Raw genomic sequence first — 27,257 nt, 5'->3', positions numbered from 1 at the left:
CCTACGTGCTAACGCTGCTGCAGTGATGGCTCAACCAACTCCTTGTCAGTTATAGGCTGGAACTCTGTTTGTCATGGTTCGTGGTGCAGTTGGCACAGTTTGTTTTTGTTGCCTTTTGTGGAGCCTGGGCTGTCTAAAGAGACCACCTTTTTTTTCTTTGAGTGTGTTCAGGGGACAGGAAGATAGTGAGATGTTTGCTGTATGTGACAAATTGTTGTAGCTTAAAAAAACGTGACGTTGCTTAGCACACCTTTTTTAAATGCAACGAGAAAAAGTGCAGACAAAGGATCTAAAGTGGTGGAGTGACAAACTGCAGTCAGACTCGGGAAGAGGTTTGAAGGTGCTTTTGCATAGTAATTTGACGTATTCACAACATGACATTATTCAGGCATTCAAGTGTTACAGTACTAAATTAGAAGGACACTTAGAGCGTAGACCTCTGAAAGCATGTTTTCCCACGAATACATGAAATATCCCCTCCAGACATGTTTTTAAGACAAGAAATATTATCTGCTTGGAATAATGATTTGTATAATATGGTCCACAAAGAGATTTCATTTCATTCAAAATTACATTTACTCCTTCAACATTGGAAAAACCAATATATAAATATTGTTCATTTCAGAGATTTAACTGCTGGACTCTAGATGAAAAGTCCATTCTCAGTGTTTCCACATCACACTTGTGTAAGTTGCATGCTGGACCACGATTGGCTACTAGCTGTAATGTCACAAACCATGCTTGTACGTACACATGTTAAACTCTGATTTTAAACAAGCACATACATCATGTGGTCAAACAACAAAGCGACAATAAGGAAAAAACAGTAATAACTGGAGGGGGACTTTAAATTGTTAGACATGAGCGTTGTGCATCATAATTTAAGTACTCAGTGCAAAAATGATTACTGTTTCAATCGAGGGATACGACCTGGAAGCTGTTGTCACCCCTGCCCTCTGACTCCTGCCCCGCTGCATCCTCGTCTCCTTGACGACCGGTCTTGGGCCACTTCAGTTTGTCCCTCCAGTTGCGTTGGGTGCCAGTGGAGGGAAGCGTGCTGGGAGCAGCGGAAACAACAGCTCTGGGGATAAAGATTTGGTTGGAGTTGGTTGTGGGAGGTGCAGGTGTAGACAAAGGGAAGTTGGTTGGCCGTTGGATGGGCAGTTTGTTGGTTCTCCTCAGGATGCCCAGGCGGGAAGGCTTCTTCTGGGCCTGCTCGGCCTGCTGCTGACTCTGCAGCTGCTGGTGGATGATCAGCCGAACGTCCTCCTGAGTCGAAGGAAAACAAACATTTGTCAGATAACAAGAAATACAGAAAATCTGCAACTTAAAATCTACAAACTGATGAGAGAAAGGAACAATTTGGTAATTATCCAGATTCGAAACCAGTAAGTATGAATTTCATATCAGTTTTATTTATCTTTTATGTGTCTGTTTTTCAGAGCAACATACACTGAGTACCACTGGTGAAAAAGATTGTACAAAATATTTTGGTAAGAGAGGTGGTATGAAAAGGGATATATGTATTTTTGAGCAGGGGGGGTCATTTCATTTTTTATTCATGCCAAATTTATATTTCAGTTTTCCATTGTGAGATTACAAATGAATGGTTAAGTGTGCACAGAGTCATAAAGGAGCCTGTTTGAGGAATTCATTTTTCAGTCGTTTAGCTAATAGGACCAATAATGATATCAGTTATGAGAATCACTGAAAAAAGCTGTTTATGAATTGTGTGTAATAGTGATTTAAAATATTATTCCACAATTATCCAGTAAACTTGACAACACTTGCAAAGTTCAGAGTAGTTTCAATGTAACCTAGAGGGAGCGAGGCTCTCACCAGATGAACACATGGGCCTGAGGCCCAAACACTGCGGCAGGATACCAGCTGGCAGTTATTGCCTTCACTCCATGTGCTGAATGTAATGAGTGTGAATTTTGAATGGAGTTTGTTTTGTGCGTTTTACAGCTGAACATTTGCAGAGTTCTGAATCAAACATGTGTAATTAACTCTAATTATGTGTTGGTGTGGGTGTGAGCTCTGTGTCCTACTTTTCAAGACTTCTCACCCTGTCAGTATGTTGCTCAATGTGACTCCATATTTCATTTGTATTTAAAAGTTCAGTGATTACACCATTTCCTGTTCAGTTTATTCACTGTTTTTGTCTCTGCTGAACATTAACCCTGTCTCAGGTTTTACCTTCCAGGTGTCAAGCTCCACTGCCAGCTCCAGACGTTTCTGTACAGCCTCCAGCAGCTGGTTGTTTAGCAACATCATCTCCGTTTTACTCCGCAGCAGCTCGGCCTCCATTGCCTTTTTCCTGCACAGCACGACAGAAGGAATGACACATTCTTTAAAATAGCTCTACTGTATGTCTCCAGCTTCCTTTTTCCACCCCTTAAATCTTCGTTAATTTGTTACATGGAGGAGGTGACTGTGTGTACTCACTTCTCTATGGCCCCATCTCTGTCCCGTAACGCCTGCTGCAGAACAGCACTGTCCTCTGCTCTTTCTCCAGATTTAAACTTTTAAATAAACAAGCACGAGAGGAAGGTTATGTTTAGCCACAACTCGTTATTTTCTGCCTCTAACCTCACAGACGTCACTTTCTCTCTCCCGCCTTTCTTACAGGATTCTGATCTAATCCCACCATCAGTCACACACCTTTTGACATACTCTTACTTACAGTAAAACTAGAAAGACTCAGATCACTGATACTGTCCCTTACCGGTCGGGCCACATAGTTGAGCTTTAAAACCTTAACAATGAGGAAGACGCGTCATCATGAGCCTCCCGCGTGAGCTTTAATAATTATGCATGCTCCGGGCTTGTTTTAATGCTCCCAGGATAACCTATCTTGTTGACAAAAAAAATTCCTTTCTGTGTTGCCAAACATGTATTACTGAGTCTTTTATAATTTGCAGGTAAATACATGTTTAAATAGGGAAGATGCCTCTACTTATTGCAAGTTAATGAAGTCAAATTTTAGACAGAAATTGCCAATCAAAACTTTTTGCGTGTAAATCTGTGCTTTAGTTCCACTTGTACGGGCAAAGCAAACATTGTTCTGGGTAGCATGCCCACTAAAAGGTTCAATGTGTTGGACTTTCTCCCGTCTAGCGTTGAGATCATATATCGCAGTCAACTCTCTTGTGCCACGCAGTTTAAAGTAATGTTACAGCTGCAGTAGCCTTCACGCTTCAAAAAGCCTGTTTCTTGCTCTTTTCAATATACTTTTCCATTTCTGGGGCGAAGAAGAACACTCCTGTTCCTGAAATTTGGATTTTGAATACATGTGATCCGCCATGTTTCCTTCTTCAAACTGGGAAGCGACGATACCCATTGGCACCATTAGCAGCACCTGTGAGTTTATTTTGTGACAGCGTAAAACGCGAAAGGCAGAGCAGTATGTCCTGTGTGTCCATTACCTGCACACGTATTTCAAGATGGGGCATGAATATGGAGTGTCTACCCCAGTTCATGCAAATGCCAATGTACTATTTCAAGCCAATAGGAATTGGAATTGATGGTGGTGGTAAATATTTAAATTTTGGAACGGGCAACACAGATTTTGATAATTAACAACTACAAATTGTACTCACTGGACACTGGATCAACAAAAAACAGATTGACATGATGAGGGTAAGAAGCTTTAACTGAGCGGGTGTTGCCTTAACCTGTTTGGTGTGACTAATAGCCAGTTCGCGGGCCACATTCTGCAGCTGGCTCAGGGAAGCGTCCAGGCGGTTTACACCATTAGAGGGTTCAGGTAGACTGAACTGTAACTTTGTCAGCGGGCGCAGTAGCCCCAGTATGGACAGAACTTCCTCTGTGACCTGGGATAAAAAATGGACAGAAAGAAATCATAGCAATCCTGCAGAGTTCTGCAGATGTACTACAGATGTCCTGGTACTCTGTGTATGGTTTACCTTCTCTCTGTGTTGGCTCCATCCCGGTCCCTCACTGCTCTCCTGCAGTTTGTCCACCTGCGCCTTAAGCCTGATACTTCGTCTCCGAGACAGCTCCACCTCTCTGCGCACTTCTTTAAGCTGCAAACAATAAATATACCAGTACATTTTGACAAGCCATCACTTTTTGCAGTGTAGATAATTGTAGGCCTGCACACAGAAAGTACAACCTTGTATCGTGTACACAATGTAAACAGAAACTGCTAATATGGATTCCTGAGTGAAACTGTAGACTGGCTGAGGCGTTACTTAGCACATGCAAATATTTACAAATGAACACATTTACAGTAACACACTCAGACACACCAAGATGACTGTGTGAAGAAAGTTATTAATATGAAGTATGAGGCACAAAACATTTCCCACCAACACTGTTTTCATCATAACCACAAATCAAACCCTGTTATCATCGGCTGTAAAATCATAAAAGCTGTTGTCTGTACACTAAGTTTACTGCGCTATGACGTTAGAGCATCAAACTCATTTTGATCATACTTAATTATGTTGCAGTATGTGATTTTTTGGCATTCTGCAAAACAACTTTGCATCTTTGTTGCTTTTTGTAAATACAAAACAGGTTTTGTTGTGTGACAAGCAGATAAAGATAATGCACTGTAAAAGAAAGACTTTCCAGGAAACTTAACAACCTCTACCTCAATTTAAACACACAGACATATCAAGAATGGTATCCTACTGTGTCTGAGACGTGTCCCAATGTCCGACGCCGGTTTAGCGGCCTGCCACTGTTGATCAGGTCTGGTAAAGTCCAGTTCATGTTCTTCTGGAAGGAGCTGCCACCTTCACCGTCCACAGCTTCTGACTCTGAGGAATCACCTGTCCCCTTCGAGATCAGCTCACCGGGATTTTGTTTCTCCTCAGGCAAGCATGTGTTTCTGTTATCATCAACCGGTTCCTCTTTTTCAAAATCTTTTAAACTGAACTCAGTGATGAGACATGAGTTGTTTAACCGATCAGTACAATTTTCTTCATCGGAGACCAAATCTTCCTGCTCATAGTTGTCTTCAGGTTTCTCTGGATCTTCTGGTTCTGTTGTGGCCACAGAGTCTTTTAGTTCGGGCTCTGTTGGCAGAACTGTGGGTCGGTAAGATGAGGATTTGCTCCTGTGCGACATGTTCAGCTGTTTCTCCTCCAGCCTGTTCAGAGAGGAGGAGAGCTGTTCACTTTTTGTTATTTTAGGTCTCAGCCTCTCGTTGAGGGTTGAGAAAGACTGAGCATAGTCCATGATCAGCTTGGAAGAAGTCACAGGCAGAGGAAAAAGTCAATTCAACCATCGGGAGATACTGTCAGGATTTATATAAACACAAAAGAGAGAGAGGTAGACAGAAAGACAGGAGGGAGGGTGACTTAGCAGCAATGTCTCCAAACTCGTTTTTCTTGAATTGCATGCGTGCGTCTTCACAAGGAAGTGACATGTCATGATCTGATGTCAATGGAGGCAGTGGCTTCATGTTGCCTGTGTAGTTTCTCTTCCTCCTCCTCCTTTTCAGTTGCTACACAAACACATGATGTGCAAACATACCAGAGCTGCAGGGGAACAGAGGGAGGAGGGCTTTTGATCCTTTGAAACGTGATACCTGATTTAAACCACTTTTATCAAGCAACGCAAATATACAGAGCAGGGGGATAAAGCGAGTAACCAGAGAAAACAGATGAAGTAGTTTACAGTCAGGTAAAGTCTAGGATTGCCTACTTAATTTATTTTTGGAATTAAAATGCGTCGGGGAAAACACCAGTTGTACTCATTCCGAGCAGTTGAGCTTAGACGGTGATTTTTGGTGACAAATCTCCCACATACATGAGCAGAGATGAGTGACACATCAACATGTCTCATTTTATAACTAAAAACTTGGCAATGTATTTGTGCTGCATGGACCACAAGAGGAGGTATCAAGTTATTATTTTCATGGGAGTTGATTGAAGATTGCAGCCAAAGAATAACTACCACCACAATTATCAGTTATTTTTTTTACAGTAAATTCAACAACGATTTTCCCTGTATACAGTGTTTACTTGTTCCAGAGAGCCACATAATGTTCTGCCAGCTTAATATCGGCCATAAAGTGCAAAATATGTGGTCAAACTGGACGATTAAGCTAATAATGCCAATTATGCTAAGTAAGCAAATCGCTCAACATGCAAACATGCAAATTAGCGTCCAGCAACTTCTGTCTACTGGGGACCCATACTTCACATTTCTGCAAAAAAACTTGGTATACTCAACATTTCCGGGTTCACCTAGTTGGCTACTAGACTATAACACAGTCATAGTCATGAGTATGACGTTCTTCACTTGGCTGTGTACATGTTTTGTGATTATCCAGCCGCAGGAAGTGGTTCACGTTTGTGGTGTATGAATAAGAGCATGTGGGAAACTCTGTGCCAGTATTTATAGATAAGGTGTTGTTATAGTATATGTGTTATTGTATATGTATTATATCCCAGCAAGTAATTTAGTGTCATGACCTTTGGTGTCATTATTATTAAAAAGAAATTTAAAAAATGAAGCACTCCAATTAGCTTTTTTTGTGTAGAAAAACTACATGTTACAATAGTTGTAACACTAATCACATTCTGTATGTTAAAAGAACAAAAGTGCCAGCTCTGATTTGGCCTTTTTGTGAACATTTGTCAATGTCACTATAAACACTTGCATATTATCTATATTATGTGGCCAACTCAAAAGTACTCAATTATATACAGTTACTTATTAGTTAAATATAACTGGAGTTTAGATTTTTTTTTAAACTTCTTGGGGCGGCCTCTTGCTCACCCAGTAAGAGCGTGCACCCCATGTGGGCTGAGTCCTGAGGCCCAGGTTTGAGTCCGACTTGTAGCCCTTTGCTGCGTGTCGTCCTCCATCTCTCTCCCACCTTTCCGGTCTATCCGCTGTCACTATCCAATGAAGGGAAAAAATGCCCCAAAAAATAATCTTAACCCTTGTGTTGTCCTCGGGTCAAAATAAACCCTTTTCTAAAGGTTTTTTACATCAGAAATATGTGTTTCTTACAAATTACCCAGAATAACATTGATGCATGCACCTTATGCATGCAACATTCTTTGATTGATGATAACTTCAATTTAATTTTGGGTATTTTATTACATTTTATAGAATTTGAAACACATACCAGATACCAGTCTCCAATCTCAACTTAGTCAAAAATATTTCATAATCCCTGCTTTTTGTTTTTTGTCAGATAAATTTGGTTTGTTGACCACAAATTTTAAAAAAGTGCCAAAAAAGATTTTTCTAAACTTTTGACCCAGGACAACAAATTCCTGGTGGACGGGAGGACAACACAAGGGTTAAAAAAAAATACAAAAATAAACATTAAAAAAAACTTCTCGTCTGTGGTGTTTAACAGAATGAGTCAGTCTCAGCTGGACATTAAGGATGAGAAAGAAACAAAAAGACAAAGACGGTATTGTAAGAGGCTGTGACTAAACCGACGGGCCGATTTACTCTCCAGTCACATAAAAATGCTCAACAAAAGACAGATCCCAGCGTGTAGAAGGAGCTGCCAATGACAGTCAAAGAGTGTCCTATTTCTTCCATTTAGTGAAATTAGAGAGAAACAACAAGTCTCTTCAGTCATGCCCATAGATTATCGCCATTATATTCTTATTGTTTTGGAGTATAACTACGTTACAGAAAAACAATTACAAAGGACTTTTTTTTTTTTTGCAAAACAATTTATTTCTTAAATGTTAGTTATCATGTGTGTTCCTATTCTTCAATTTGATACAAAAAAAATCAAAGTTCTCCATGGGAGGAATACAGTTTGTTTCTACCCTCGCATCTTTCTGTCACCATCATTATTCATTAAAACTCATTGTTAGTCATTGATACTTAATTGGTCCTTTGCTTTTTTTCTTGTTCTTTGTTCGGTTCAAAAGATCATTATTATTTTAACTTCCAGTTTGGTGCTACAGTTCAGTTTTGTCTTTTGTCTTCCCTTGTATCTGTCCATCGCCGGCAGCACACCTGAATCCCAGGTTATCGGAGGCAGAGTCAGGAGTGTTGCCCATCCTGCGGGACACAGAATCATAACGCCCAATCACTCGGGACTACCGTACAGTTGCTCTGTGGACACAAGAGTCTAGAAATGCAGTGATTTTTTTATTTTTTATTTTTTTTTATAAATAACTCACCTGGTTGTGATTCGTGCCTTATGATTGGCTGAACCATCCACTGTGTCAATCCAGGAGCCACCACGCAGCACATACGTTGGTTGGGCTGCTGGGAAGGGTGTGGATGTCCATTCCCATGTGTTTCCCATCATGTCATACAGTCCTGCAGGAAAAAGTGCTCTTATAGTATTAAGAAACACACAGCCAGAGTAAACCTTTATATTATTAAAAGTTCTGGACTTGTTGGGGTTTTAACAGTTTTGTAACATGTATTTCACTCTGTTGCTTTAAACTAAAAAGATCTTTGTTACCATGTATCACTTCTAATCATATATCATTGATTGCATCATTTTTTTATTTAACTACGGGACAGTTACCATAACTGTTCTGAGGAGGAAATGCTGTGACAGGAGATACACCATGGTATCCATCCTCTGCAGTGTCTTCATCTGGAAACGATCCCTAAAACACACAGAAAATAAAGTTATTAGAAGACATGTGTTTTCAGCACTTTCACCTGAACATGTTTTTTCATGTTTCATGTTTCATATGTCTAGAATATCTGCTGGTATTCATTGATATAAAGTGTAAAATTGCACCAAACATGTAATTTTTACCACTGCATTTTTCAAGAAGTATCTCAATTAATACAAATTATTGATATAGGCATGTCATCATAGTCAATTAAAAAACAGCAGCACATATAACCTTTGGGTAGCTAGGTCTGATACGGTTTAATTAGTTTGGCACCCAAATGTGTATAACTCTAAGAAAGTGGTATCATAAGAAATGAGTGGAAAACTATCACGTCAGTGTCTGTCTCAGTAAATCCAGAGTCAAAGCATCCTGTGATGACAAAAGCATGTGCTTATGCTACTGCAACATGCATTATGGTTGGAGGCTGACCTGCCACAGGTTGGTTCTGTTGGCCTGGAACTTGTTTCCCCACGGATAAGTCCGACCTTGATCACAAGAGGGAGGGAAGCGTTACGAGGACAGCAAACAATGACATTAGTCAAGAGTAGATACTAGGGGTGTGCAAAAATATCAGTTCACATTTGCATCGCGATTAAAGCTCCACAGATTCAAAATCAACATATATATATAGATATATATATCTATATATATATCTATGTTGATATATATGTATATATATATATACAGTGGTGTGAAAAAGTGTTTGCCCCCTTCCTCATTTCCTGTTCCTTTGCATGTTTGTCACACTTAAGTGTTTCGGAAATCAAACCAATTTAAACAAATGTCAAGGACAACACAAGTAAACACAAAATGCAATTTGTAAATGAAGGTGTTATTATTAAAGGTGAAAAAAACTCCAAACCATCATGGCCCTGTGTGAAAAAGTGATTGCCCCCCTTGTTAAAACATACTATAACTGTGGTTGTCCACACCTGAGTTCAATTTCTCTAGCCACACCCAGGCCTGATTATTGCCACACCTGTTCACATCAAGGATCACCTCAATAGGAGCTGCTTGACACAGTAAGGTCCACCAGAAGATCCTTAAAAGCTACACATCATGCGAGACCCAAAGAAATTCAGGAACAATTGAGGAAGAAAGTACTTGAGATCTATCAGTTGGAAAGGGTTATAAAGCCATTTCCAAAGCTTGGGAATCCAGCGAACCACAGTGAGAGCCATTATCCACAAATGGCAAAGACATGGAACAGTGGTGAACCTTCCAGAGAGTGGCCGGCGCCCAAAATTTCCCCAAGAGCACAGCGAAGACTCATCCAAGAGGTCACAAAAGACCCCACAACAACGCTCCAAAGAAATGCAGGCCTCACTTGCCTCAGTTAAGGTCAGCGTTCATGCTTCCACCATCAGGAAAAGACTGGGCAAAAATGGCCTGCATGGCAGAGTTCCAAGGAGAAAACCACTGCTGAGCAAAAAGAACATCAAAGTCGTCTCAATTCTCCACAACACATCTTGATGATCCCAAGACTTTTGGGACAACATTCTGTGGACCGATGAGACAAAAGTGGAACTCTTTGGAAGGTGTGTGTCCAAGTATATCTGGCGTAGAAGGAACACTGCATTTCCTAAAAGGAACATATACCAACAGTAAAATATGGGTGGTAGTGTGATGGTCTGGGGCTGTTTTGCTGCTCAGGACCTGGAAGACTTGCGGGATAAAAGGAACTATGAATTCTGTGTCTACCAAGAGATCCTGAAGGGAATGTTCGTGTACTCAAGCTGAAACAAACTTGGGTTCTGCAGCAGGACAATGATCCTAGACACCAGCAAGTCCACCACCGAATGTGAAGAAAAACAAAATGAAGACTTTGGGGGGCCTAGCCAAAGTCCTGACCTGAATCCTATGAGATGTTGTGGTATGACTTATAAGGCCGTTCATGCTCAAACCCTCTAATGTAACTGAATTGGACAATTCTGCAAAGATGAGTGGGCCAAAATTCCTCCAGGACGCTGTAAAAGCTTCATGCACGTATCGCAAACGCTTGGTTGCAGTTGTTGCTGCTAAGGGTGCCCAACCAGTTATTAGGTTTAGGGGGCAATCACTTTTTCACACAGGGCCATGATGGATTGTTTTTTTTCACCTTTAATAATAAACACCTTAATTTACAAATTGCATTTGTGTTTACTTGTGTGTCCTTGCTATTGTTTAAATTGGTTGATGTGTTCCGAAACACTTAAGTGTGACAAACATGCAAAGGAACAGGAAATGAGGAAGGGGGCAAACACTTTTTCACACCACTGTATATACAGTACAGGCCAAAAGTTTGGATACACCTTCTTATTCAATGCGTTTCCTTTATTTTCATGACTATTTACATTGTAGATTATCACTGAAAGCATCAAAACTATGAATGAACACATTTGGAATTATATACTGTGTATATATATATATACAGTGTTTTTTTTGTACATTTTTGTTTTGTAATGGCGTGTATACTATCACATGGAGAAAGTAATTACATTTACTAACTGTGAATTTTTTTTTTTTATAATTGAGAATCGATTTTGAATCAAATCTTGAGCCTAAAAATCTATATCAAATTGAATCGTGATATTTTCTGAATCGTGCACCCCTAGTAGATACGAACAAACTGTCAAGTAAATACAACCCTTTGTTGGTGGCACATGCAGTATTTCTTCTATGCTTTCAGTGTATAAACTGTGTACCTTGCAGCCCGCCTCGTGCAGCCCACTCCCACTCCTCCTCAGTAGGCAGTCTCTTGCCCTTCCCCCGGCAGAAGGCCTGAGCGTCATTCCAGCTCACCTGAACCACCGGGAAGCTCAGGCGTTCCCGAATGCTGGAACCAGGTCCTGCAGGCTGAACAGCAGAGGGTGAAATGAGTGAAAGGCAGGCAATGAAGGCATGCTGGGAAATATACAAACACAAATAAAAAAAGATAGGAATTCAAGGTAAAACTCATGAGCTCACCTGTCTCCAAAACACCCGTTCTATAGGCAACCACCAAGGAGCAGACTAGAGAGGAAAGAGAGGAGTCCACAGCTATTCACAGGACAACCTTACAAATGATTCCTATCCATAAATTATACCTAGTGTATTGCAATAGTGCACAGTGTGTGTAGCAAACAGCCAAATGTTTCTTGTAATCTTTCTAATTACTTAGTTTGTTATCGACTGGTCTATTTATCCTCTGAATAATTAATTAATTGTTAACACTATAAAATGTCAAAAAAATAGTGAAAACGCCAATAGTGGAAGTCGTATTATTATTTATTTTTTAACAGACCAACAGCTCAAAGCCCAGATATATGAATTACATGTCAAACATGTAACAGCATTACATCTTACTATTTGTAGCCAGGCCTACCTCAATTCTCTGTGTGACTTTGCTCTTCAGCTCTTCTGACACAAAATCCTGAAACACAAAACTCCAACCAAACGTCTCAGCTTCCGTTTTGTACTTCTGCGCTCTCACAAAGTCTCTGTGATGAATAAAGGCCAAGTCAGTGGCTTTGTTATATAGTTGTTGTTTTTTTTAAATCTTTATCAAAATCCTCCTGATATCGGGTTTCAACGTGTATTACCTGAAATCGCCATTTGTGACAGGGTATTTGTCTATTTCAAAAGGCTGCAGTTCAACCTCCTTGGTGGGGCCCTCTCCATCTCTCCCGTCAGCTGCACTGGTTCCCATAGTCATCTTTCCTCCTGGTATACTCAGCATCTCATCTGCTTCTGTGTCTCGGGATAAAATCTCGGTCATGTTAATTTCATGTAATATAATTTATGTTTCTGTTTTTTCCGAAAAGAAAAAGGCGATTTCTTACCCGCCTCTGCCAGTAAAAACACCGCAGATATCAAGAACGCGATTTTAAAGTTCATTTTGGACATTAGTTCGACATTGAGCACATAAAGCTATGTATACAGCACTGTATTCACGTTTAAAAGTTAACTAGCAGCAAAACTTCGATTAAATGGTTTCATTTCTCCGTCGGACATATTTTACCGTCGCAACAGAAATGGTTCAACGATAAACAGGTTCCGTGTAAAACAAAAGGCTCCTCCAAGCGTTCGCTTCTATTTTTTGTAGGTATTTTTTTCCCCTGGATTAACGATATCGTATGAATATATCTATAGTAAATTGATTTCGTCACATGTCTGATATGACTTTGACTAAATTACAGTTTTTCTCCATTGGTTTGGCTCATTTCTTGAAACAGAAATTACATTCTCAAAACAACATGGACAAACCTCCAAACCACTTGGCAATTGTTCACAACAGAATTGAATTTCTCATTCATTTCATCAAATTGCAAATGCCTAAGTACATGCCTCAATGTCTCAGTACATCTTTCAAATGATTAAGTACAGGTAGCCTACATTTAGCACAATTTCCAAGTGAATAGATCTTGCTGATCTAAACTGATTGTTGATTCTCGGTCTAATGGTTGTTCACTCCAAAACTTGTCAGCATCATTTCAGTGTATAAGCCATTACATGCACAATAGTCTGTTCAATTGTCAAAATGAGTCAAGAACATAATACCATTAATACCACATATGAATCCCTTGGAACATTTGATAAAAAAAAAAATTTCACAGCAATTGACAGTCAGGTGAAAGTAGAACTTTACTAACGAAGGAGGAGTTTCACACATCTCAGATGACCAATCAAACAGTGTGTTTAGTTACATGACAGGTGCTGTCCATGACTGTGAATGCTCCCAAACATGTATAGAAAGATCTTGGCAATGCAAGACCAGCACAATTTCTGAACATGGAGGCACCTGGCCAGGTAAATGAACAAGAGCAACGGCCTGCTCGAGTAGGAGGAGGTAGAGGAGGAAGAGGAGGAAGAGGAGGAGGAGGAGGAGGAGGAAGGGTGCGTGGTGGTGGAATAGGAGGAAGAGGCAGAGGAGCACGAAGACATTATGCTGTCCCGGATGAAATTCGGGCCACGATTATAGACCATCAACCATGGTCTCACAATGGCGGAGGCAGGTCGCCGAGTGCAGCCTGATCTCCAGTCTCCTCCATCATCCACACCTTTCGCAGGGAAAACAGGTATGTTGTCAGTCAATGATGGAATTACTGTATATGTTGTATAGGACAGGACACTGTTCATAGAGCAAGAAATATATGTATTTACACATTGATATTTACCTATTCATTTTGTGTGTGTGTGTGTGTGTGTGTGTGTGTGACTAATATCTTATCTCAATGCCATGTTACTAAAAAATGACAATGAAAAACATTGGACAAAATAAACTATGGAATAGTTTATTTTCTACAGTATTGATGATACAGTTTACAGTTGTATTCCAGTCACTGTGCAGTTATGAATTAGAATTGTGGTAAAGTTACAGTAAAAATAATACAAGTACATAGGTAACTCATTCAGTAAGGAATACATAAGGTATACATTACAAATGGAGTGTTGTTCTTTGAATTCTATTTCGAGGATTGGACGACAACCTCGTACAGGTGGCAGAAGAAAACTTCTTAATGAACATCAAGAACAAGAGATCTGTAACATGGTGATGGCAATTAATGCCATCACATTGAAACAGATCCGCGCTGCAATCATACAAGACAATGCCATATTCCAAAATATCAACTCCATAAGCATCTCCCCACTAGACCGGACATTGAAGAAGCACGGAGACAATGAAGCAAATTTACAGGGTACCATTTGAGAGGACTCTGAAGAGTGAAAGAGCTGCGGTACCAGTATGTACATGTAAGTTAGTTACTGGTGTCCATCATTACCTTTACAATTAAGCAGTGGTTACCAAACTTTTTTGGATTCAGTACCCACTTTACCTGATTTGTATATTCAGGTATGAAAGTATTTGATTTAGACTTCAACATTTTCGCTAAAAACAGCAGCTTACTGATGATGCAATTATCATTATAATCCTTATTTTGAAGAATATAACATACAATAAGAAAAGGGGTCAAAGAGCTGCAATCAGTGCCTCCCATGTAAATCTATGTAATACTGTGGGTTTTACTGTAACATTTCAGAAGTTTAGTCATTGATGATTCCCCCTCCCCTTTCTGTCAAGTACCCCTGTAGTATGTCTGCATGGGGTACATGTAGTGGCCAGTAGTATATTGAACTTGTGGAGAACATAGAACATTCCTATGTAATTGTCTGAACTGTAGTGAATGACTCTTCTGTATGACTCATTGATGTTTTCTTTTTTTGCTATTGTAGAGAAATGGCATTGGAGGAAATGAACCCATCCATCCTCGTGTTTGTGGATGAAGCTGGCTTCAACCTGGCCAAGGGCCGAAGACGTGGCCATAGTATTATTGGCCACCGGCCACGGTGGATGTCCCTGGCAACGAGGGGCAAATAACCATGTGTGCAGCCATATCTGAGAATGGTGTGGCCACTCACATCCACAGTCTTGGCCATACAATACCCAGAAGCTGCTCATCTTCTTGGACCGCCTTCATTTTGATTTGATCCCTGAAGATGAGAGAGGTCTCGTAGGGCCTCACCTACCACAATACCTCATTATATGGGACAATGTGAGTTTCCACCGTGGTCCGCTCATCAGGGCCTGGTTTACTGGTCATCCAAGGATGGTCATGGTGTTTCTACCACCTTACTCCCCTTTCCTCAATCCTATTGAGGAGTTTTTCTCCGCTTGGAGGTGGAGAGTGTATGAGCATCGGGCCCAAGATCAGAGATCCCTGCTCCATGCAATGGACGCTGCGTGTGAGGATATAACAGGAGATAAGTGTAGGGGATGGTTCTGACTATGCACGCCGTTTCTTCCCTCGTTGCATCGCAATGGAGAATATACGCTGTGATGTGGACGAGAATCTGTGGCCAGACAGACAGCAGCGTGTGGATGGTCAGGAGGGTGAGGACGGCGGCCAGGAGAGGGAGGATGAGGACGGTGGCCAGGAGAGGGAGGGTGAGGGCGGCGGCCAGGAGAGGGAGGATGAGGACGGTGGCCAGGAGAGGGAGGGTGAGGGCGGCGGCCAGGAGAGGGAGGATGAGGACGGTGGCCAGGAGAGGGAGGGTGAGGGCGGCGGCCAGGAGAGGAGGGTGAGGACGGCGGCCAGGAGAGGGAGGGTGAGGGCGCTGTAGGCTGTATATAATTTTCATTAATTTTTTATTTGTGTGTATTACAGTGTTATGCTGTATACATTTTCTTTTTACTCTGATGTATAGAAGTTACTTTACAGTATGTGGTGAATGATAATAAAATCTGTATTACAGTATTATTTTTGTGAAATCTATTTCTTTTTTCAGTATACACAATTGTATTGTGTAAGCACAAAAAAACAGTACAAACCATTGTGAGCTTAGAATTATAAGGTTATTATCTCCACTTATGGTCGACATTGAGTTTGACACAATCTGATCCATTAGGTGTTTATACAGTAATGCCTGTTGGTGGTATTTTTGTAAAAAAAAAAGAAAAAAAAAAAAAAGATACATGTAATAGATAAGGCTATAATAGAAGATTATACTACATGACGGTTTTGTGAGCTGGGATGTAAAAACGTTGTGTCAATATCTCAGAAGTACCCTAAACGGAGATAGAACCTACAATTCTAAGCTAAGTCGGGTTGTCACCGTTGTTACGAAGGACTGGGCTAAGACTGAAAGGTGGATTTGAGGGATATTTCCATGTCCTCGGCCATAGTGAAAAAATATCAAACTTCTGACTTGCAGTGCTTGCTACATAATGCTAAAGGGACAAAGTATTTTGGGGGCACTGACTGGTTAAATGAGAAGGAAATTTAGTTTGACACATGAGTGAACTGTTGGGAGAGGTTAGAGCTTTTGCAGGTGAACCTGGTGGTGTGCCGAACCATCCACTTATTTTGGCAAAAGCACCAGAGTGTGGAGAACGTCGGTCGTGTTTGGAGAAATGAGCGAAGCAATTGAGAAGGATCTTTGCCATTTTGGTGGCACTGACTCTTTATATGAGAAATGAATTTAGTTTGAAGCAGAGTGAACTGTTTGGGAGAGATACGAGCTTTTGCAAGTGAGCTATAGTGTTGTGCTAAACTGTAAGAATGTTTTGCCAAATGATCTTAGAGTTTTGAGAATGTAATTTCTGTTTCAAGAAATGAGCCAAACCAATGGAGAAAAACTGTAATAAAATAAATGATAAAATGTATTTATATTTAATAAATATTCTAAATTGCCATCCAGTGTTTTTATTTTAAAAACTTATGCAAAATAAACATGCAGACTTACCAAAAACTAAAATTATTACAAATGCAGTCACAAGAATATATTTTACAGTTCATGAGTTTAAATAGTTATACATGCTACACGTTTTAGGTTTTTTAACTTCTGAAGCGTATGTGGGAGACGCACTTTAACTGGTGCAGATGAAGTTTAGCCAACTTTGTAGGGCAGTTTAAACTCTAACGGTGCATATTGTATAAGCTTTTCACTCATGTAAAATCTCTTTAAAAGTAAATACAGCTTTTATCTTAGTAGTTAAAAGTACACATTTAGAAATGTAGTCAAGCAGAAGCAGCCGAAAACCAGAAATGCTCAGGTTCAAGTACCAAACAAATAGCACTAATGTAAATGTATTGAAGTTAAATTCTACACTGGTTGTGTTTGTTTTAATAGGTTAGTATAGATGGGATTATTACATTTGTGTCATGTTTTACTTAATCCAATTATTCAAGACAATCAACAACTACATATTTCAAGAGCAAAGAAAGTCTTTAATGGGTAGAAACATAACCGAGTGGCAGATGTCAGTGCTTTTAACAAAATCTCATAAATAAACCAATCAGAGGGAGGCATTGACAAATCCATGAAAAAAACCTCACGAAAAGCATAACAAAGGTTTCTGACAGACGCTGCGATGGACGCAGTGTGGTGTGCAGTCAGCCGTCCATCAGACTGGGGTGCTTTGGAGTTCCTAGAGCCGGAACACCTTGACTGAACCGTCAGGTAAACAACTATTCCTGTGAGTATGACAACAGCTGCAGCTTCTTCAGTTGACCTTTAACCTTTGAGAGAAGACATTCCAGCTCGCATGATCTCATCCACCAACAAGATGTTGCTGGCAATAACCGTGCTGTAAAAGAGTAAAGAGCCACATAAGAGATTGACAGAGTTAATGCATGAGGAGAATTTAAAATATTCAATGGTCTTGTTCAGAAATGTGTAATCTCACCATGAATGAAGAAGCTGTTTCTTTACGCTGTAATTATCCCAAACGCCTGCTTCTCCTGCCACCATGGGCTCCCCTGAAGAAGAGGATTTTAAGTAAACAAAACAAGCTGGCGATAGAAGTACATTATGATCCAATCAGGTGTTTTGGGACTTAAAAAAGGAATACACTATGAGGCAAAGAGCAAAAAACAACAGTGAGACTCAAAATGCAAATGTGCCGTCTTGGAGTTTGTCACTAAGATAAAAAGGTGAATCCTTTACTTTGAACACTTGAATCAGAATTTGTTCTGGTTTCTCATAGTTCATCCTTTGCCAATATTTTGTTGTTTGATATCTGTATAAATCCGCATTTATTTGATGCTCAACTTTATACATATTACACAGTTTAACTTATAAATATTGGGACTTCAGACTTTATTCAAGTTAATAGTCTCATGTTGCCAATTGCTGCTTTAAAAAAAACAAAAAAAAAGAAAACATTGTGATGTATTGTGGAGATCTTGCAATACACTGCAAAACACAATCTTCTTTTAACAGTGTGCTGTGGCTCTGACCTGTGCTGAGGTCCACTCCAACTAGCTGACCAGACTCTTTGTACTCCATCTGCAGCTTCAGCAGGGTCTCCTGTGGGTCGTAGCCAGAGTTCTGGGCCAAAACCTATAAAACGGAGATGCATTATTAAAATCAACAGAAGTTGATACAGTATGAATGCTAACAGAAACTGTTTATTTCCTGTTTAATATAACATAGGAAGAAGGACAAGGGATACTACCAGTAGCATAATGCAGAAGCAAGACATTCTATACCACATAAATAAATCTGAAAGCCTGGGGAGGAAGTAAAGATCCTTCACCTTGGGGATGATTAGGAGAGCATCTGCAAATGCTTGAACTCCCAGCTGGGCTCTGCCTTTCACATTGGGCTTGTGTTTCACCAGACTATCTGCCACAGCCACCTCAAACGCACCTCCACCGGACACGACACAACCTGAAGATACAAATAGGAAAAGAAGATACTTAGAAAACAAGTATAATTGTCTCATGTCAATAAGGCCAGAACAATTTGTTTAAAACAAAATGAATCACTGGGAGTTTGTTCTGATCAGCTAATACATGTGGGAGAGACTGAAACACTCCTAATGCAGAGGAAATGATCAGAGTCACTGTGGCACAGACATGAGAGGCCAGGGAGAGCCATGTTGGCATCCATGGGTGTTCGCTGTGCAAATAAGACTAATATAAAAACTGTACAATACAAACTGTGATGCAAAAAATAAAACAAACTGACAGTTCTATTGCCAATCTTGAATTTAATTTAAACAAAAACAAAAACAAAACAGGACGTGTAACTGAATCACTGCAATAAATCTCCATAAAACTATACATAAACATAAAACAAAGCCAAATGGCACAAACACATTGTAAAATGTTAAATTTCATAGTGTCTTACCATCTTCTATGGCATTCTTGACTGCCCGCAAACCATCCCTTACGGCATCTTTGATCTGTGTGAGGGTGTGTTTGTTGGGTCCCTTCACTAGCAGGGTAACTGAACGAGGGTTTCCACACTTTTCAATGAATGTGTACTTCTCCTCTCCCTGCAAAGAGGATTGGGGGTGATTAACAACTATGCTAGCACCTTGAGAACAGAAAAATAAATAAAAGAATACACCCAGATAATCCAAATAAATACTCACCAGCGTGTGTTCATAAACCAACCCAGCGTATCCCAAGCACTCAGGTGTGAGGTCATCAATTGAATTCATGGCAATGCCACCGCAAGCGAGGGTGAGCCTGCAGAGGAAACAACACAGTTGAAGAACTCAGTTCTTCGATCTGATTTATGATGGAAAAACCTCATGCAGCTGTGGACAGCAAGCGTTGTCTGTTCAGGTGTCCCTGTACCCGGCAGGTACTGCATCCTTTTTGCCAAACACTAGTGCAAAATGGTAGTTTAAATACATTTTAAATCAGGAGACTGAAACCAAACATTTAATTTAAACATAAGGTGTGTGTCACTTGTCAGAATAATTTCCCTATCTATCTATCCCCACGTGATGCGTTTGTCCAATTAGCTGCAGCCATCGCAGTTGTACGAGGGTGGAGACTGTTTTCTTTGCGTGTCAGTGGTCATTGAAGCGAAACTGTTGACAAGCCCACAATGCTGGGAAGCGGGGTGATCCTATCCGTGAAAACAACGTGTATGTGGACACATACTAAAAGATTTTCAATCAAAATTAGTTTTTTTTTTATTTAAATCAAAGTTATTAAAAAAAAATTAATAGTAAACAGGGTGAATCGAGATTTTATAATTATTAATCGTTCATGCCTACCATTTGATAATTACAAAACCTTGTACCGACCATAGTCTTGCTTTGCCAGACCGTCCTCCAAAGCACGCTGATGGAGGGTCTGGCTACTCTACAGAGCATTCAGGTATGGAAGGAAAACGAAAATCTGGTTTAATGGCATTTCTTTAAACCAATCAGAATCATCATGGGCGGGGCTAAACTCTGCACACAGCTGCTGCAAAAGAGTTGCGCGTGAAAAAAAACTCAAATTGGACATATAGTCTAGTTAGAGGACTCAATTTACCGTGCAGAGATCTGTGGAGCAGTTAGAATGAGTCCTAATTAATCCACCAATTTAAAATTACAACACAAAGAAAGCGGAGGAAACGGAAAATACATGCATCCGGCAGAATATCCTGCGGCACTGGAGCAATCCCTTAAGTGTAACGTCAAGGATATAGACAATACTGACCATAATAAAGCACAATGCACTCTGGTCCCACATTTGTGCTGAAGGGCACACCCTTGTGGCTAAGCAAAGTGTGACTGTTAATGAAGCCGGAACGCTGTGGTGTGTTTATGGTGTTCTCTAAAAACAGTCTCGATGATGGCAGTAATGAGAAATTGCTGACAGTGTTGTTACAATCAGTATGTCTCAAGATACAAGTACACAGAAAAGCCAGTATAACAGCATACCACAAGCTACCTTATGGACCTCTTAGTTTCTAATAAGATGGCATTGGGAGATGTTTTTTATTTGAATACTTTTAACACTTCTTAGATAATATGTCTTGAAATTTTGTTCTCTTCCCTTCTTGTAAAGAAGGCAGTCCATTTTACAGAGACAAAACAACTACAACATTTCCACTGTACAGAAAAGGTCGCGTATATACTGTATTTGTAACAGCATAAATATGTTACTTTCTTACCTCTCCATATTCCTCCTCTTTGCCCTGCGCAGGGCTACGATGCCTTCCTTGGCAAGAGCATCCAGGGAGAATGGGTCGATACCCTACACAAGAGACAGAAAATGTGAAACTTCCATTTACCAACATCCATTCAAGAAAAAATCCAGTGTATTTTTTGCCCATTTAAACAATATTAAGTTTGTACTGATCCGCTGAATACATATAGGGGAGGAAGGGACTCTCCTAATGCAGAGGTACAGATCAGATTTACTGTGGCACAGATAAAAGAGACCAGGGAGTGCTACATTAGCATCCTTGGGTGTTCTCTGTGCAATTATAGGATTGATTCGGCTTTTCACTTTAAGTGCTCATATGCTCATTTTCATAATTGTATTTAGATGTTATATCAGATAGGCTTACATGGTTTAATTTTCAGAAAACACCCTAGTGTTGTTGTACTGCACATTGCTGCAGCACCTCTTTTCACCCTGTGTGTTGAGCTCTCTTTTTCAGCTACAGCGTGAGGCATCTTGCTTCTATTCCATCTTTGTTGGGAGTTGCATATGCGCAGTAGCTAGGTAAGGACTACTAGCCAGTCAGAAGCAGAGTATGAGGGCGTGCCATGCTATCAGCGGGGCGGACATTTTAACATGTGTTACAAAGGGAGTGCATGTTCGTCTCTGAAGTAAAGGCTAGACTACGATAGAGCTGTTTAAAGTAGTTGGTGAACAGTGTTTTCCTCCTATCCTTTGTGATTAAAGTAGCTGATGGAATTACATTTCACTAAAATTGTACAGTTCGCGATTTTTCATGTGACACATAAAACTGATTGACTGATATTTTTTTTGCTTCATATTGGTTGCATTTTAAAATGTCATGCTATAAATGAGCTACTGTGCGAGCTGGTCCCAGTAGGAACAAGGAACTACAGTGTAAGTGCCCTGCAGATAAACTACCAATAGTAAGAGTCCTCTTCAAGCATACCTTCTGGTTAATGACGACAAAGCCCTTCTCCCCATTGGGACAGACTTTGTTCTTAAAGTTGATGATCTTCTGCACACGATCCTCAATGAACTTCCTTTCTGCAGACACAAGCTTCTCTCTCTCCTCGGCACTCTTGTAGAAGAAGCCAGAGTTGACCTCTGTCTTTTCATACTCCAAAGAGATGTTGCAGGTCAGCACATAGGCATCCTCCACCCTCTTCTTCATGTCTGGGTGGCGGGCACCGTGGTCCAACACCAAACCTCTGATCAGCCTGAGAAAGAAAAAACCCAACAACTTTTAAAATGTCTGGGACCCCTGTACACCCCTGCAGTAAAAGGACAAGTTGCCTCTTATTCTGAGTCTTCAGTTTTTATTAAAACTTACTGTGTATCGCAGTCGGTCTTGTGCTTCATCTCCATGATTTCCACCATAAACAGATCGATGGGCTCATTGGGTTTATTGATGGCCAGCACAGCATCTACTACAGCCTGCAGAGAAACGTATCACATTCAACAAATCACAAAAATAATCAGCTGACTGATATAGATATATATATATAAAGCAATGTAGCCTACAGGGTCTGCTAGGGGGCAGTAAAAATAATAATAATTCATTCACATGGGTGGGTAGATGATTTCAAGCCTACACGCGTATTCGGAATAATAGCCCATTCCTGCATCACTAATCGTTTGTTTGTGTGTATGTTATCAAATAAATATACATACAAGCATTTGTAATGCTTTAAATATTTAAAAAGGCTATACTGTATGCGTTGAATACAAAAAATGATGCATGACATCTGTACATTCTTGTCACTTGCCACGTTGCAAAATGAATTTATAGTAAATGTATAACACTGTTCTGCTCATCTGACAGACATAAAATACAGCGTATGACAAAACAATGGACAGCTAATGCAGCTGTGCTACGTTACAAATGACGACAGTGCCAAGGCAAGATCTCATATTTGTTAAATGCCTCAAATCTCCTGTAGGTGGGCCTAGTAAACAAGGAGAGGAATAGGGGAAGCACAAACTAGGAAAGGTCTTAATAATCAAGGAAATTAACTTTGCTTTGATCTTTAGGTTAAAACGCGGACCCTCATCTCTGCGTAAGCCAAGCTCCATTCCCTTTTATCTCACCTCAGTGAGCAGGTCTGCCAGCTCTGCGTAGACCTTAGTCCTGAGGGAGGTGCGTGCTACGTTGATGAGGGTCTCTCTGTCCATTTCCCGGGTCACCTTCAGCTCCTCCAAAACAGCCAAGGCTTTCTCTTTCGCCGCCTCAAAGCCCTCCGCAACGATTCTTGGATGAAGACCCTGCCGCACCACATCAAAGGGAGTTATGGAAGGAATATACATTAAATTCCAAATGCCGAATATTGACACACATTCAAAAGAGATTCCAGTTTTAGTTTAGGTAAAAAATAAAATAAAAAAACAACATGGTGTACATTCTGGATAGAATACCAGACAGTCCTATGACTGTAGTAGAGCTGTTAAAGACAAGGCTTCTTTATTTATTTATTTTATTTACCTCTGACACGTAGAGGTCAGCCTGCTTCAGCAGTTCACCGATGATGAGGACATTTGAAGTGGTTCCGTCTCCCGTGATGTCATCCTGCGCCGTGGCAACCTTTGCAATGAGTGATGCTGTCGGGTGCTGAATTTGCTGCACGGTACGACATAAAAAGCAAGTCATCATGCAAAACCCCTACACGGCAACAGGGCTCTCTCATATGTATATATATTTATATAGTCAATCACAACTTCACAGAGACCAAGATGACATCTTCAGATGTAAAGCATAGGTTGTTTACAGTTGCAGATATTCAAGAGTGCAGCAAGGGTTACTACACATTAACATAGGGCTGGGTAATACATGAGGCTAGATATTGTCTTACATTTTGGATATCGCAATATTACACAAGTGTCGTCTTTTTCTGGTTTTGAAGGGTGCATTACAGTAATGTAATTTTCTAAACTTACCAGACTCCCTAGCTGTTTCATTATGTGCCTTTACCCACTTAGTCATTGTATCAACATTATTGGTGATTATTTAGCAAAACTCTGTTAATATTTAATGAAAGCACCAATAATCAACCCTACGATATTGCCGCAATATCGACATCAATGGATTTGGTCAAAAATGTTGTGGTATTTGATTTTCTCCATATCGCCCAGCTCTACATTAACAGCACTTGAAAATCTATAGCAAAAGTAATAATGCAAGCATGTTAATTATGTAAACATTTGAGGACTGAGGGTGTAATATTTAGTGTCAATAACTTTTCTTTCATCAATATATCCTATAATGTATCATGAGGTTTTGTGCCCCAATTAGGTAGAAAAATTATACTTGTGATAACATACTTTACTCTGATGAATACAATGTTCTACATAAACTCTTAATTTACCAAAAACAATTCCTTAAATAATAACTGGTCTCCCAAAAACAAACAACCACTTTGCTTACTTTATACAGTCCAAGACTTCAATGACTTATAATTAAACAAGACTAATCATACTTGTCAGTTTATTCTTAATTTGATATGGACTGTGCCAAATATATTTACACAGGCTTAAAGGGCACCCACATAAAGTAAGGGTGTGGCTACTTCAAAAATGTAGAAGGAAGCACAATAAAAAGGACAAGACATTTGGACAGAACAAGTGTAATGTAACAGCTCAGCACTTCCTACCATCTCGTGTAACAAGACGTTGCCATCTTTGGTCAGCTTTATGTCTCCTGCACCAGACACCAGCCTGCGGATGCCAACAAGCAGGGAAGGGTTAATGGTTACTGACCAAAGCAAAAGCTGGTTCGCTACAACCCACAGCGACGAACTACACAATTGGATAACATTCAGTCAAGAAGTTTTATGTCAGCCATTAACGTTATACATTTCCAGAGTATGTTCAATAAGTTAAATGCAGTGCTCCATCGGCTCAGTAATTCAACTAACGTTAATTATTGATAACGCCACGTTAACAGAGTCCTAACTGAGATTGGTCCTGACGATCTTCAGCGTAATCAGGTAACCGGCTGATGCTAACATGCTAATGTAAGCTTGGAGGCTGACGGATCTTAACGAATGACGATGACTGGGCATGGCAACGTGCGCCGGGAAAATCCGTTATCCGTGTAGCTAGTAGAGGCCTTAAACGTTACTCCCTGAAATTGTGGTTTAGCTAATACGTTGGACACAGAATATGCTTTCCAATGTTCACATAAATGAATAATCAGGTATCGGACGACTGACTAATTCATAGTGCTAGAGTAACATGCGCAGTCTACCGGTGAATTGCAGCTAACGTTAGCTACTGGTAAAGTTAGCTTAGCACGCATGCTGCACAAAGGGCTCCAGTGGCACTCACATTTTCATGGTCCCCTTCGGTCCCAGGTTACTTTTCAGCACATCCTGAAGCCCCCGGGCAGCACTGATGTTAACCGCCAGAGCAGCCTGGGCCCTGGCCACTTCTGCTTTTGGGTTCAGAGCTTTCACGGCAGTCATGGCGAAGCAGCTCAAACAGCGAGGGAAAAGCAGAAAGTATCGCTGGTAGGAAGTCCGCACTGCTCGGGCTGCTCTCTAAAGGAGAGTCGTTTCCAGAAGGCTCCAACACGTGTTCTCGTGCTGCCTTCAAGTAACCAGTCTAGGCTCGGAGCTTCAAACTTATGAGAAGCCGCCTAGGCAAAAATGATGAAATACTTGACTTTCAAGTACATACCGGCAGTAAATACTTGCACATACAAGCATGGTCTCCTGCCTACATGCATACGCATGCACGGCTACATAGTCCTAAACATATGCATACATGTGTGAGGGTATATGAATGTGAGTATTATGTGTGCATGTATATGCATGAGAGTAGCCTATGCACTCAAGTGCTTAGCACTGGTATGTACTGTATGTATGTGCAAGTCAAGTAGCCTATCCATGTGTAAAAGGAAATTCACATTAGCACAAATCCTGAGTGATCTGATTCACTAGGTCCCGAGCAGGCAAACTGTCACCCTCAAGTATAATCAACTGCAAAACTTTTTTTTTTAAATGATCACTACCAAGTTTTATTGTGCGCTTAAAGTCTCGATCAAATTTCCGACATACACTGAAGGCAGCATAAGTCACACCCTAGAGACCATGCGCCGACTGGGCAAGTTACCTTAGGCTCGTTCGAGATGAACTGCGCCTCGCCTGTAAAGTGGACGAGAGCAGGCGGCAGCAGCGGGGGGCGGTGACAAAAAGCTGCGGTAAAGTCGGACAGTTTCCAGCTGATTCCAGCCGCCTTCAGGCTGGACAGGAAGTGATGAAAACACTGTGGTGCGATTCCGATTTAATAAAATATAATCAGACCCACATACCAGCTGGTACACAGTCTCCAGTTGTTTTGATTATGACAGAGTAGCTCTCAGAATGCTCTAGATGAAATCTGTTGCTGATTTTAATTAACAACACACTGGAGATGATCCATGATCTGAACGGATTTCTCTCTGACTTCTAAACGTCTCTATCAGCCACACAACGTGTGTTCTTTACAGAATAAGTCTTTAAATCAGACAAATAGCATTTAAAATCCCTCCGATTCAAAAACATTAAAAAGTTTATATAAAACGTCATCATCTTGTAAACCAATCAGGTGTTAAATCAGCTGAGAAGTCAGCGTTTCCCAGCATGCTCTGGGTCCGCCTGGGTCCGCCTGGCTCTTGCAGTCGGTGAAAAGCAACTGCGCCGCCTGCGTCTCAGAACTCCGGCCGCCTTGCTCTCGTGAGATTTCCGTTGCCCACGTGTGCATGACTCAGAGCAAGTCGGGATCAAGTCGGACACAATCTAACCGGCATGCCGGGCGCCGATCGCCGGTGATCGATTCTGCGCAGACCTGGCTCATCTCGAACGAGCCTACCACCTTCGCTAAAGTCTGATGTTAATGTTTTTATTTTCCTTTCCAGCATCGTCTGACTGAATATGATTTTACTTTGTACTTCTGTTTTATTACTTTTATGCAAATGTATTTAATATTCTCATTTTATGTTGATTTGTTTTTGTTATACTATTTCTGATTTACGTTAATATTGTTTACCTGAATCTTTGCATATTTTGTCAATAAAATAAAAATGTTTGTAGTCTATTATTATAAGTCTATGAAATGAGTCCATGACCTTTTACATTTTCATCAGAAGTTTAATTCAATATGTACAACTAATCTTATTAAAGCACTGCAATTCACATTTACCACAATGAGATATTACTCCTGTCCACTTGTTTATTAAACTCAAATAGCTCAGAATACCCCACTTCATTTACAGATACAGGATTAACCATGTCTCTGGCTTGGCCATGTA

At 40.5% G+C, this 27,257-nt stretch overlaps 3 protein-coding genes and 1 non-coding gene across 4 annotated transcripts; all 4 read right to left on the bottom strand.

Moving 5' to 3' along the window:
* Positions 1-329: 329 nt before the first annotated feature.
* On the bottom strand, positions 330-5,544 carry LOC116700259 (BICD family-like cargo adapter 1). Its single transcript, XM_032533300.1, has 6 exons — positions 4,663-5,544; positions 3,930-4,049; positions 3,678-3,836; positions 2,449-2,525; positions 2,200-2,320; positions 330-1,269 (listed from the first exon to the last, which is right to left on the bottom strand). The coding sequence occupies exons 1-6, from the start codon at positions 5,209-5,211 to the stop codon at positions 913-915; spliced, it is 1,383 nt and encodes a 460-aa protein (XP_032389191.1). The 5' UTR covers positions 5,212-5,544; the 3' UTR covers positions 330-912.
* A 2,222-nt stretch (positions 5,545-7,766) lies between these two features.
* Positions 7,767-12,628, bottom strand: LOC116700262 (inactive C-alpha-formylglycine-generating enzyme 2). The gene is made up of 9 exons (XM_032533302.1): positions 12,395-12,628; positions 12,155-12,302; positions 11,938-12,052; positions 11,541-11,585; positions 11,279-11,429; positions 9,024-9,079; positions 8,495-8,579; positions 8,139-8,280; positions 7,767-8,016 (listed from the first exon to the last, which is right to left on the bottom strand). The coding sequence occupies exons 1-9, from the start codon at positions 12,456-12,458 to the stop codon at positions 7,914-7,916; spliced, it is 909 nt and encodes a 302-aa protein (XP_032389193.1). The 5' UTR covers positions 12,459-12,628; the 3' UTR covers positions 7,767-7,913.
* Positions 12,629-17,260: 4,632 nt separating this feature from the next.
* On the bottom strand, positions 17,261-25,561 carry LOC116700258 (T-complex protein 1 subunit zeta). The gene is made up of 13 exons (XM_032533299.1): positions 25,295-25,561; positions 24,619-24,682; positions 23,454-23,588; positions 23,063-23,236; positions 22,305-22,408; positions 21,921-22,191; positions 20,958-21,040; positions 19,435-19,531; positions 19,188-19,335; positions 18,592-18,725; positions 18,293-18,395; positions 17,740-17,812; positions 17,261-17,640 (listed from the first exon to the last, which is right to left on the bottom strand). Exons 1-13 carry the CDS (start codon positions 25,429-25,431, stop codon positions 17,568-17,570), a joined length of 1,596 nt encoding a protein of 531 aa, XP_032389190.1. The 5' UTR covers positions 25,432-25,561; the 3' UTR covers positions 17,261-17,567.
* Positions 21,134-21,270, bottom strand: LOC116701155 (small nucleolar RNA SNORA22). Its single transcript, XR_004334840.1, has one exon. It is a non-coding gene; the product is annotated as a small nucleolar RNA SNORA22 (small nucleolar RNA).
* Positions 25,562-27,257: the final 1,696 nt, after the last annotated feature.

The sequence above is a fragment of the Etheostoma spectabile genome, chromosome 13 (genome assembly GCF_008692095.1).
Source record: "Etheostoma spectabile isolate EspeVRDwgs_2016 chromosome 13, UIUC_Espe_1.0, whole genome shotgun sequence".
In the NCBI taxonomy this organism is placed as follows: domain Eukaryota; kingdom Metazoa; phylum Chordata; class Actinopteri; order Perciformes; family Percidae; genus Etheostoma; species Etheostoma spectabile.
Note: the sequence above shows the minus strand (reverse complement) of the source record. Positions and strands in the feature narration are given on the sequence as shown.

Coding starts and splice junctions, on each gene's coding strand:
- LOC116700259 (XM_032533300.1), bottom strand. CDS start 5,211: ATGGACTATGCTCAGTCTTTCTCAACCCTCAACGAGAGGCTGAGACCT. Junction 4,050..4,662: donor TGGGACACGTCTCAGACACA/GTAGGATACCAT, acceptor TATTGTTTGCAG/CTTAAAGAAGTGCGCAGAGA. Junction 3,837..3,929: donor GGAGCCAACACAGAGAGAAG/GTAAACCATACA, acceptor TTTTTATCCCAG/GTCACAGAGGAAGTTCTGTC.
- LOC116700262 (XM_032533302.1), bottom strand. CDS start 12,458: ATGTCCAAAATGAACTTTAAAATCGCGTTCTTGATATCTGCGGTGTTT. Junction 11,586..11,937: donor AAGTCACACAGAGAATTGAG/GTAGGCCTGGCT, acceptor TTTCCTCTCTAG/TCTGCTCCTTGGTGGTTGCC. Junction 8,281..8,494: donor TCCTCCTCAGAACAGTTATG/GTAACTGTCCCG, acceptor TTTTTCCTGCAG/GACTGTATGACATGATGGGA.
- LOC116700258 (XM_032533299.1), bottom strand. CDS start 25,431: ATGACTGCCGTGAAAGCTCTGAACCCAAAAGCAGAAGTGGCCAGGGCC. Junction 24,683..25,294: donor CCGAAGGGGACCATGAAAAT/GTGAGTGCCACT, acceptor TGGCATCCGCAG/GCTGGTGTCTGGTGCAGGAG. Junction 19,532..20,957: donor AAGAGGAGGAATATGGAGAG/GTAAGAAAGTAA, acceptor TTTCCTCTGCAG/GCTCACCCTCGCTTGCGGTG.